At 41.2% G+C, this 12105-nt stretch overlaps 1 protein-coding gene across 7 annotated transcripts in view; it reads left to right on the top strand.

Moving 5' to 3' along the window:
• Positions 1-12105, top strand: part of SPTAN1 (spectrin alpha, non-erythrocytic 1) — a 61881-nt gene that overhangs the window by 41934 nt on the left and 7842 nt on the right. For all 7 annotated transcript variants that reach the window (XM_078150019.1, XM_078150021.1, XM_020965675.2 and 4 more), the window contains 18 exons: positions 738-882; positions 987-1168; positions 1511-1610; positions 1775-1972; positions 2061-2207; positions 2782-2885; positions 3131-3293; positions 5415-5546; positions 5758-5895; positions 6443-6547; positions 6861-7069; positions 8038-8158; positions 8495-8616; positions 9057-9189; positions 9778-9876; positions 10316-10475; positions 11387-11463; positions 11550-11759. In XM_078150019.1, coding sequence (XP_078006145.1) covers positions 738-882; positions 987-1168; positions 1511-1610; positions 1775-1972; positions 2061-2207; positions 2782-2885; positions 3131-3293; positions 5415-5546; positions 5758-5895; positions 6443-6547; positions 6861-7069; positions 8038-8158; positions 8495-8616; positions 9057-9189; positions 9778-9876; positions 10316-10475; positions 11387-11463; positions 11550-11759 — 2545 coding nt within the window. The remainder of the gene's footprint in view (positions 1-737; positions 883-986; positions 1169-1510; positions 1611-1774; positions 1973-2060; positions 2208-2781; positions 2886-3130; positions 3294-5414; positions 5547-5757; positions 5896-6442; positions 6548-6860; positions 7070-8037; positions 8159-8494; positions 8617-9056; positions 9190-9777; positions 9877-10315; positions 10476-11386; positions 11464-11549; positions 11760-12105) is intronic.

Genomic DNA, 12105 nt, shown 5'->3' with positions numbered 1-12105 from the left:
TTTTTTCTTGGTTCTGCTGATAGAGGACTTGGATAGAAGCATTTTCTTGTTTTGTTTTGCCTTCCTCAAAATTAAATTGACATGCCACCGTTTATTCAGCCCTTCCCCCATCAGTGGGTGTCCATTTTTTGCTGCCATGAAAAGTGCTGATGTGGGTGAAAGTATGTCCACCACTGGTATCAGTCAGTATTTTACGGGGCACCAGTCTTCTTAGTAATGATCAAAGTGCCTGCAGGGGACTGATGAGAAAATACAGTTGCTTCTCAGCAGAGAGGTAATAGCCTGCAGGTATGGAATGAAGCATATTTTGTCAGGCATGGCCATTGCGTTCAGTTATTTTGTGTAACTTTGTGGTTTGTTTGTCATTAAGGAGGCTTCCATTGAGGAGTCAGGAGTAGAGCTCAAGATGTTGAAATAGGTTAAAAAATAAAAATCTTGGCCGCTAGGTGGTGCAAAGGATAGAGCACTGGCCCTGAAGTCAGGAGTACCCGAGTTCAAATCCGGCCTCAGACCAAACACTTGACACTTACTAGCTGTGTGACCCTGGGCAAGTCACTTAACCGCAGTTGCCTAAAAAAATAAAATACAAATACAAATAAAAATCTTCTGCTCATTAAAGCGGTCTGATATATAGTGCAAGGATTAAAGTCCCTTGGTTAATATTTTAAAAAAACAAGCCCCTAAAGCACATGAAGTGGTCTTTGGACACAGCTAAAATTATTCTTTGCCTCCTGTAGAGATGCTGATGAGACCAAGGAATGGATTGAGGAAAAGAATCAAGCTTTAAACACAGACAATTATGGTCATGATCTGGCCAGTGTCCAGGCATTGCAACGCAAGCATGAGGGCTTTGAGAGAGACCTGGCGGCATTAGGTGATAAGGTGAGCCTCTTTCAAATGCAGGCTCCTTCCCAGACAGCAAAAGAATTGTGATTCTCCTGAGTATGGTTCCTGACTTGATTCTTCTGATTTCTTTGCTTCTCTAGGTGAATTCCCTTGGGGAGACTGCTGAGCGCCTAATTCAGTCCCATCCCGAGTCAGCTGAAGACCTTCAAGAGAAATGCACTGAGCTAAATCAGGCCTGGAACAGCCTAGGGAAAAGAGCTGACCAGCGCAAAGCCAAGCTGGGGGATTCTCATGACCTACAACGTTTCCTTAGTGATTTTCGGTAAAAATTTGAAGCATTTTACATGATTTGAATTTGAAGCATTTACATGAATGTGGTGGTTTGGTATGTTACAGTTCCATTTGGACATAGGGTTTTTATGGTCCTAAATGAAAAGTAGGACCAGTCTCCCCCACTCCTCTAAGTTGTTGCTTTTAGAAGATTTTCAGGTGTCTGTCTTGTAAAAAGCTGATCAGGGAAACTTTACTTTCCTCTGTGGTTTTTTCACACTGTATAGGCTAAGTCCCTAAGTCTTAGCCCAGGTGTTAGAAGTTACTATATTTTCTTGGACAGATGGCCTGACTGCCAGAGAATGTAATATTTTTCCATGGGTCTGTTTTCTAGGGACCTCATGTCTTGGATCAATGGTATCCGGGGTTTAGTATCCTCTGATGAATTAGCCAAGGATGTCACGGGAGCTGAAGCTTTGTTAGAAAGACATCAGGTAGGTGAAATTTCCTGCTGGATGTCAAAGCCACCATATATTTGAAGTCAGCTTTATTGACTACCTGTTAAAGACCTCTTTCCACCTTTTGTTATGAGTAGGTTGATAACATTGGAGTGGGCATTCCACTGTCAGTTATTTAATTCTTTTCCTTCTTTTGGCAGGAACACCGAACAGAAATTGATGCCAGGGCTGGCACCTTCCAGGCATTTGAGCAGTTTGGGCAGCAGCTGTTGGCCCGTGGGCACTATGCCAGCCCAGAGATCAAAGAGAAACTAGATATTCTAGATCAAGAGAGGGCCGATCTGGAGAAAGCCTGGGTCCAGCGCAGGATGATGTTGGATCAGTGTCTTGAACTGCAGGTACCTCTTTACCTTTGATATCTGTTTATATTTCACCCACTGATCTCTCCTAGTAACTGAGCTCTCATCAGCTTTTTCTCCTCCTTAGTTGTTTCACCGGGATTGTGAACAAGCAGAAAATTGGATGGCTGCTCGGGAGGCCTTCCTGAATACTGAAGATAAAGGGGACTCACTGGATAGTGTAGAGGCTCTGATCAAGAAACATGAAGACTTTGATAAAGCAATCAATGTCCAGGTACAGCATTTGAATGATAAGATGAATCATCCTTCACCAGATTGACATTCTTTGCCACTTATTTGCATATTTTACTCACCTAATCTGACCAGGTTAGAATCTGAGATAATCAGTTGTCACCAAAAGCAGGGCAAGGGGTGGGCAGATAAGTGCTTCAGAACAGCCATTGGCCTGTGAGTGTCGAGGCCATTTTAGATGTAAACCATAGTAAACTCCCAGGATCAATCAAAGAGAAAAATTGACACTGATCCATGTTTAGTGGTTGAGAGTGTCATGTATTTTACAGACTCCTACTGCCAAGTCCTTGCTGTCCTTTCTCTTCTTTCTGAAGCTGTGAGCTCCTCTTCAGTCAAGATCTTTTGCGACAATGAAAAAAGCAGATGTCGTAGATAAAAGGGCAGGTTGAAGGCTTATTACACATTAATGTTCTCACGAAGCAGGTTTTCTGAATCACCCAAAGCAGTCATTCTTCTTTCAACAGCTTCATATATGGCCATGGCTTGATGATTATCCTTTAGGTATTTCATCCTACATATGCTTCCCAACTTCAAATTGTGGTTTTCTTCTTTAACAGGAAGAGAAGATTGCAGCTCTGCAGTCTTTTGCTGATCAGTTAATCTCTGCAGATCACTATGCTAAAGGAGACATTTCTAACCGTCGTAATGAGGTTCTGGACAGGTGAGTATGATAATATGTGAATTTTATTGTCAAATGGACTCTAGATTTAACAACGAAAATCTCTTTGGAAATTAATTTTGACCCTTTAGATGGCATACTGCTGCTCCCTGCAAACTTTATTTTAAAATGTAAAAAGCATTCTAGGCAGTTGCATGCCAGCCTCTGCGCTTGGTGTTCATTGTTTGCTTTTTGTCTTCTGTTGGATTGTTGAAGTGTGTTGACGTGGTCTAATTTTCTTTCTATAGATGGAGACGCCTGAAAGCCCAGATGATTGAGAAGAGATCCAAGCTGGGAGAATCTCAGACTCTTCAACAGTTCAGTCGAGATGTGGATGAGATTGAGGCCTGGATCAGTGAAAAGCTGCAAACAGCAAGTGACGAATCCTATAAGGATCCTACCAACATTCAGGTGAGTTACTGAGCTGAACGGAAATCTAGAAGAGAAGTAAAAGTGAGGCAACTCACTTTGTTATGTGTGGAGAAACTCAAAAAAATGTTAAGTTGATCCAGGCATTGGAAATTGATGTAACTTTATGTAATCTATTCTCATGCCTGTCTTGTTGCCCAGTGACATAATATGAGACCATGTAGCATAATCAGTGTGAAATAAAACGTTTTAAATCTTCCTTCTGTTTTACTGTTTCATAATGCTGGCTTTTTGGGGTAAGTATAATAGCAATGTAATTTTTTTTTTTTTTTGGTAACTGATATGTGGATCTGTATCAGTGCACTGAACTTTTGTTCTCTTAATCTATTTTGTAGCTTTCCAAGCTGCTGGTAAGTTTGGGGTTTTTTAGAGCTTGGTTCATTAGATGCCAGTATTTGTGTTCTCTTGTATAGATTATTGATACTTGGTCACGTTCATTTTGTTAGTCCATTCATCTTTGGCTTCTCTAATCATCCATCATATTCCATCTAGGTGTCCCTTGTGGGATGTGGCTTTCTTTGTTTTAATCATGCGGCCGAAAAAACTCATTGTCTAGGCATGTTCTGCATGATCTGTTTGATTCCGAGGCAGTGTTTGGGTTCTCTTCAAAGGCATACTTAGTATCAGAAAATACTAAGCTCATTATTCATTGATAAGTCTTTTTTAGCAGATGTTACCATCCTCTCTTTAGACTTTTGACTTGATATTCAGGTCTTCTGTTACCAAGGATAGAAAATCCGTAATATGTATAAAGCCTTAGGTTGCCACTCATTGAAAAGAAATTACCTAACAGCATAAGGAGATGCAAATCTTTGCATTAAAAGCCCAGTAGAACAGCAGTTTAATAAGCTAAGACAAATGAGATTGTTTACCCAGAGGATAGTAAGAGAAACTTAATTTAGATGTCATAGAAAAATCACTTAAATGAGTAGGTGAAAAATTTAAAAAAAGAATTTGATAAGGAGAAGAATGGGATTGAACTACAAAATAATCAGAACTAGAAACAATAGAATAGAATTTAATCAGTGGTAACACAGAAATGTGTAAGCTGTTCAGACATATAAGTCCTGGGTTCGTGTTAAGCTGATAGTGAGATATTGTGTATGTTACATATTGTGTAACATTCTTCCCCTTTGAAAATACTCTGGTAAGTTCCTTTTCTCCATCATCTTTACCCATTTTAACTCTTAGTAGTGGACTACTACTAAGCATAGCCCCAGTCTTTGAGTAGTTGCTGCCTCTGTAAGTAAACATTTGATGCAGAATCCTCACCAACACTAGTGCCTTTCCTCTGCCTTCTGTACTGTTGAGTTCTGTTGTTTGTTAATATAATTCTCATCTGGCTGTTATTCTCAGATGTAAGGAGTTGCAGCTGTCATCATTGCTGTTGTTTTTGTTAATGCTAATAAGAGTTTGTCCTCTGTTTTCTTTATGGATTCTTAAAGTAAATTGGTTCTCCACCCATTGGGTTCCAGTTGTTCTCATGGTTCTGTTCTTCTCTGCTTTTCATTTCTTAGCCAAGACACACTTTTAACAAGAGTCAAGCCTGTGATTCTTTAGTAGATTTGGGTTAACCACAGTTACCAGATGCCATAAATTAGTTGGTTTCTGTTTCCTGCAAATAAATATATATGTGTGTATATATATATGTGTATATATGCAAGAGGTTTTTCACATGGATTCGTGGGAGACACCAACTTATTTCCCAAACTAGGTTAAATTAACTACTTTTTTGCTAACTAGCTTTCCCAATACATGATTTTTTTTTTATTGGTTTTATCTTATAAATCTGAAATCCATGTAGGGGAAAGTAATTTGCAAATAAAATCAAAATTGAAATTTCCTTATAGTATCCAGAGTGTGAGATAGTATATGATTTTAGAGCTCTGCTTGAAAGCTGTTTCACCTCTTTAAGAAAAAAGGAGTCTATCATTCGTAGCCTTTGTAAGTTTAGTCATTTGATTTTGATACGTCTTTCCTTTCAAACTCCCTGCAAGTCTCCTCTCTTGAGAGAATTTTCTACAGTTAACCTTGTCCATGAGAACAACTTAGGAGCCCAGTCCAACTTGCTGGATAATGACACTCTGTTTCTGCTGTCTCCAGAGCAAACACCAGAAGCACCAAGCCTTCGAAGCTGAGCTGCACGCCAATGCTGACCGGATCCGGGGTGTCATTGACATGGGCAACTCCCTCATTGAGCGAGGGGCCTGTGCTGGCAGTGAAGATGCTGTAAAGGTCTGAATCTTTACCTCCCTCACTGTCATGCATTGCTTTGTCTGGTCTTTCTCACTTAGCAGGAGAAGAGATGACTGAGTTTTAAATGTCACACAGCCCAAGACCCTTCACTGTCCTAATTGGAATTCCTAGGATAGATAGCCTGGCATGTGCTTGGAGCGGACAGTGGCAGCTCTGGGCGGCTCTCAGTCCTTTGCTTTCTCGTCTACAGGCCCGGCTGGCAGCCCTCGCTGACCAGTGGCAGTTCTTGGTGCAGAAGTCGGCCGAGAAGAGCCAAAAGCTGAAGGAAGCCAATAAGCAGCAGAACTTCAACACTGGCATCAAGGACTTTGATTTTTGGCTCTCAGAGGTAAGTGTAGAAACTTTCCCACTGTACCAGCAGAATTTTTTCCCTTCGTTTTTGGTATATTGTCATGTAATCAAGAACTTAGGAGAAGCCTTATTTGCCCTATTTAAAGAGAAAATGCAAGATAATTTCAAACAGACCCTGGTCCAGGTGAGTTTTCAACTACAAATTGCCTCCCTAAATTAGGGTTTGAGAAGAAAGATAAGGTTAGTACTCTGTCTTTGGTTGCAAAAGTTCATAATTTGTAAACCAAAGCAGCAGATGATAAAATGATTTATTTGATTTAAAATTCAGCTTAGTGTTTCTATAGAATATAGAACTTTTAAATTGAGTTATTTTTGCTCATATTAAGATTTATTGGCTGTTTCCTCAATCATATCCCTTGATAGGCACCCAGGACAACCTAAAAATGTGTTTAAGTGATGTCAGAGCTAGATAGTTCTGCAAAAGCTGGTCAGGCAGATGATTCAAAGGTGACTTTTGTCTTGTCCTTGTAAAGGTATAGATTTGTGTGAAATTGCATCATCTTCTTTGGTCCTTCCCCTGCCAGGTGGAGGCTCTTTTAGCTTCAGAAGATTATGGTAAAGACCTGGCCTCTGTGAATAATCTGCTGAAGAAGCATCAGCTACTTGAGGCGGACATTTCAGCTCATGAGGTAAGGTTGCCTCCAGAAAGGATAGATAAGACCTCTCAGTGCAGGGAGCACAGAACATGCCAGGGGGGGTTCTGTGACAGCGACACAAATGGCTTTTGTGATCTGATGCCTTCGAATCTACAGGGTCCTGTTCAGGAGTGCTCACCCAGCACAACACACTGGAAACTGGGTGTGCAAACATGTAAATAAGCTGGTGACAGGATGCTTGTGTCATCAACCCAGTTAGGAGCTTAATTGATGGTTTCCTTGTTTCATTGCTTTGAGTTGCAGTGCTTGAGACCCTGCTGTCCCACATATCTTCCTGTATCCACAGGATCGTCTGAAGGATCTGAACGGCCAAGCGGACAGCCTGATGACAAGCAGCGCCTTTGACACTTCTCAGGTGAAGGAGAAGCGCGACACCATCAACAGCCGCTTCCAGAGGATCAAGGGCATGGCAGCTGCCAGGCGAGCCAAGCTAAATGAGTCTCATCGACTGCACCAGTTCTTCCGGGACATGGATGATGAGGAGTCCTGGATCAAGTATGTGCTGGACTTGTCATCAGGAGTCTTTAGGGGGCAGCTAGGTGGCGCAGTGGATAGAGCACTGGCCCTGAAGTCAGGAGCACCTGAGTTCAAATCTGGCCTCCGACCAAACACTTGACACTTGCTAGCTGTGTGACCCTGGGCAAGTCACCTAACCCCAGTTGCCTTTAAAAGAGAGAGAGTCTTTAGGTGGGGCAGAGAGGCAAAAGCAGGAAGCAGTAAATGGATCTAGCATTGTCCTTAGCAATCAAGATGTTCAGGTGTCAGTTACCGTAGATTTGTTGTATGGCCTCAGGCCTGTCTCTTTAGTCTGTAGGCCTTGATGGTCTTTAGCTGTACACTAGGCAGAATCCCCTTGGCCCTGCCTCTGCTCCTTAGGGCTAACTTGCTGTGTGGCCTCTGGAAAGTCTTCCCAGGCCTCAGTTTCTTGATATGTAAAATGAGGAGGTTGAATCTCTGAGTTCTTTTTAAACTTTAAGATTCTATGACTCTAGAGAAGATGAGATCATGCATATAAATCAGTCTGAGCTCCCAGGTGGGTATCATGGCCTGGAACTTTGTGGTTTCCTTTCTTAAGAAAGAGTTTTTATCCTCTTAAAAATGTTGTGTAATGGAGCTAAACTGATGTAAATTCTCAGTAGTAAAAAGGCCTGTCTAGGGTATGCAAAAGCCCTTTTTTCCAAGAGAATTTGCAGAGAAGGGTGTTGGAATTACTTAGGTCTCTTCAGCCAATGAAGGTCATGGTTGACATGCCAGAACAGTTATTTTTTGGATTATTTTTGGAGAGAATAGTTGAATGGGTTGGATTGTGAAGATATTTGTAGATTTAAGGTTGAAGGACATGTTGGGTCTTTCCTACACTGAAAGCCATCTTTCGAGCTAGAATACATACGGTTTCCCAATTAACCTAACATAGCACTAAAAACACTTTTCAATTTGACTTTCTCCTTTGCTCTCCTGTACAGAGAAAAGAAGCTCCTGGTGAGTTCAGAGGACTATGGCCGGGATTTAACAGGTGTACAGAACCTAAGGAAAAAGCATAAACGCCTAGAAGCCGAGTTAGCTGCACATGAACCTGCCATACAGGTAAATAAAGTGTGGGGTTGTGCTTGGGTGGGGGGGGGCTGTGAACTTTTACTCAGAGCTGGAACAATAGTTTCCTTACTTAGACAAAGCAGAAGGGTGACCTTGTTTGATCCGCAGGGCACACTGAGAAGAGAGGAGTGGGATTGATGACAATCAGGACAGTAATTGGCATCCCCAAAAGGGATGGGGCATGTCAGTTACCTAATAATACACCCAAGATCAGAAGACCCAAAATAGGGAAGGGGGCCCATCTGATTTGGTCATAAAGGAAGCATACAGCCAAGAGACAGGATTGGTGGGAGAGCAGTGTTAACATGATAATTTTGTGCCCCTCAGGCTGTTCTGGACACTGGAAAGAAATTGTCTGATGACAACACAATTGGCAAAGAGGAGATCCAGCAGCGCCTGGCTCAGTTTGTGGAGCACTGGAAGGAGCTGAAGCAGTTGGCAGCAGCTCGGTGAGTGAAACCCCGAGCCTGTGTCTCTGAGTTTCATGAAGCAAATGAGGACTCCATTCTCCCTCTTTGTGTGCAGTATCAAATGCTGAGTGTCTGTTGTACCCTAAGGTCAGACAGAACTGGAATAGACTGGGGTGTCTCTTAGCCCATTCCTGGACCCACAACCTGTTACACACCAGATCTGGAAGCTGCTTTCAGATCCATGGGAGGACTTATATTAAGCCAGTCCTGGTCCCTGTTGTACCCTGACCACAAGGGAAGAAAAGGAAGTGAAATCGCATCTTGTCTTCTGGCTGTGATAATGGTTCCCTTCAGAATGAGGGGAGCAAAATCTTACTATCCTTTTTTTGTACACCAGGTTGTACCTTTTATTTTATAATCAGGTGGACAAACACCAGACTTCCAACTTAGAATGGCTGGGTTTTTTTTACTCTTAATAGGGGCCAACGTTTAGAAGAGTCCTTGGAATATCAGCAGTTTGTAGCCAATGTGGAGGAAGAAGAAGCCTGGATCAATGAAAAAATGACCTTGGTGGCTAGCGAGGATTATGGAGATACACTTGCTGCTATACAGGTAAATGAGACACTAAAAAGATCACCATTCTTGTCATAGCTACTGTTTTTAAATTATTTTCTTTTTTGTCGAAACAGCATGAAAGTGATCTGGTTTTCCATTTGCTGATGATGCCCACTTGGTCAGCACACTTCATCTTTCCCTTGGAAATAAAATGTTCTGTTAGGTTAGACCTAAGATCCATCCACCCAGCATTCAGTCTGATGCTGGAACAAAAGGACATTTTATGAGAGAGCATGGTATTGGTTTTCATCTTTAAACCGCTATGTCAGTAGCTTATTCAGCACGATTATTTAGTCTGAATTAAGCTTGATTAACTTCCTTTTCCAGGTTTTATATAGAATATCATAGAATAGCAAATGAAAAGACTATTTCTCAAACTAGCATTTTAAGTACTGTTAATTACCACTGGATAAAATTGGATATCACTGGATATGAAATTTTTAAAATAATTACCTGTTTATTTTTGCTGAACTTATTTAGTTTAAAACTGTGTTTTCTTTTTGTCTTTTGGAGCCAGCAAACTATGAATCATAGTATTGGTCTGACTCTTGAGTCATAGACACAGGTACTGTCTCTCCCCCACAGGGTTTGCTAAAAAAACATGAAGCATTTGAGACAGACTTCACTGTTCACAAAGACCGAGTAAATGATGTTTGTACCAATGGACAGGACCTCATTAAGAAGGTAAACAGATCAGAAGAAGAGTTCTGTCTCCCACCTCCTAATCCTCTGGTTTAAGTAGGTAGGCTGCTTAGTGACTTAGTGACCTTGAGAACTTGACTTGAAATGGTTTTTCCAGGTAAAAAGCCCACATAGAGTAACACTTATTCTTCATGTTCCATAAAAAAAAGCATTTTTCTAATGCTAAGTTGATTTTTTTCTTTTCTTTTTAGTAGGCCAGGAAATAATATTTACTAGCCTTAGTAAGACAAATAGAGAAGGTGAAAACTTATCTTTTGTTTTGCTGTCTTAGCTAATTATCCCCTTGCATTTCTGTTAATCCATAAATGGCCATTCTTATAGGGAGTGTTGCCTTTCTGAGTTAGGATGCAGGGTAGAATTTGAGGTGGCCACTTGTGGAATCTAGATCGGGAGGTGATGGGGGTTTTTTTTGATCCCATAGAATAATCACCATGAGGAGAATATCTCTGCTAAAATGAAGGGCCTGAATGGGAAGGTGTCTGACTTAGAGAAAGCTGCAGCTCAGAGGAAGGCCAAGCTAGATGAGAACTCAGCTTTCCTTCAGTTCAACTGGAAGGCTGATGTGGTGGAATCTTGGATTGGTGAGTAATATTTTAGCAAGATCCAACGTTTCTGATCATTAAGATCACATAATTTGGAAGGTAAAGGAATATTATGGGTTCAGGTCACAGTCAATTAGGTTTCCTTCCTAGATGAGTAACAAAGTGCAGGCCCTAGATTATCATCAATTTAACCTCTTTATTTTATTTTTAACTTTTTTTTTAAATTAGCAAGCATTTTTTTGCCTGTGTCTCCCACCTTCCCTCTATCCCTTCTCCACATTGGGGGGGACTTTTGTAACAAATATGCATAGTCAAGTCAAATTTCTGCATTGGTCTTGCCTGAAAATATGTCTCATTCTGTATCAAGTCCCATCACTTCTCAGGATGTGCATAACATGCCTTCTTGTCAGTCTGCTGGAATTATGGTTTGTCATTGTATTGATTAAGAGTTCTTAAGTCTTTGAAATGTCTTCTCTTTACAGTGTTGCTGTAAACTTTTCTCCTGGTTCTGTTCACGTCCACTCTGCATCAGTTCGTACAAGTCTTCCCAAGTTGCTCTGAAATCATCACTTTATTCATTTCTTACAGCAGAATATTAGTATTCAGTTACATTCATATACAGCAGTTTGTTTGGCCATTCCCCAGTTGATGAGTTTTCCCTTAGTTTTCAGTTATTTCCCACCACAAAGAGCTGCTATAACTATTTTTGTGCATATGGGTCCTTTTTCTTTTTCTTGATCTCTTTGAGGTATAGAGCTAGTCATTAACTCCTTCATCTTCTAGCTGAGGAAACTAAAGTTTACAAGTGAAGTGACTTGCTTATGATCACACAGCTAGCTAAAACCATTTAGAGAAGGTTTGATAGAATCTTATTCATAATGTTGCTTTGCCCTTCTCACTTTGTAGAGAAGGGGTGAGATGCTACATATTTTTCAAACTTAAATTTCCAGGTGAGAAAGAAAACAGTCTGAAGACAGATGACTATGGCCGGGACCTCTCTTCTGTTCAGACTCTTCTCACCAAACAGGTCAGTGGCCCCCAGTCTCTGTAGAAGGGTAGGTGAGCTGCTTATTGTGTGTCTCTCTCAATACCCTAACCCTTTTATCATCACAGGAAACCTTTGACGCAGGGCTTCAGGCCTTCCAACAGGAAGGGATCGCCAATATCACAGCCCTCAAAGATCAGCTGCTGGCTGCCAAGCATGTTCAGTCCAAGGCCATTGAGGCACGACATGCCTCTCTGATGAAGCGCTGGAACCAGTTGCTAGCCAACTCAGCCACCCGGAAGAAGAAGCTTTTAGAAGCCCAGGAACATTTCCGAAAGGTAAAGATCAGAATGAGTCAGCCTTTGAGGTCAGAGGCTGAACTGGACAATTGCCCAGGGATGGATGGATGGATGAACCAGGGTTTTATTTGTTACAGTAACATCTGTGAGCCACAGATGGTATATATCTATGCATGACACATAATTTGCAGGTGTATGTAGATAGTCATATAGCTAAGCAAGCCAAGCCACCTTGGGGAATCAGCAGGAGAGGACCTGGAGAAGACGGAACATGAAACTACTTAGAAAGTTTCCTGAAAAAGCAGGCAGGAAAGACTTGTAATTTCATTGCAGTATAGGAAAAATTACAGAAGAGATAAGGTTGATAGGAATGCTAATTTACAGA

This window comes from Phascolarctos cinereus, unplaced genomic scaffold (genome assembly GCF_003287225.1).
Source record: "Phascolarctos cinereus isolate Bilbo 61053 unplaced genomic scaffold, phaCin_HiC Scaffold_2;HRSCAF=192, whole genome shotgun sequence".
NCBI classification, from domain to species: Eukaryota; Metazoa; Chordata; class Mammalia; order Diprotodontia; family Phascolarctidae; genus Phascolarctos; species Phascolarctos cinereus.
The sequence above is the reverse complement of the archived record's forward strand: the minus strand, read 5'-3'. Positions and strand labels throughout refer to the sequence as shown.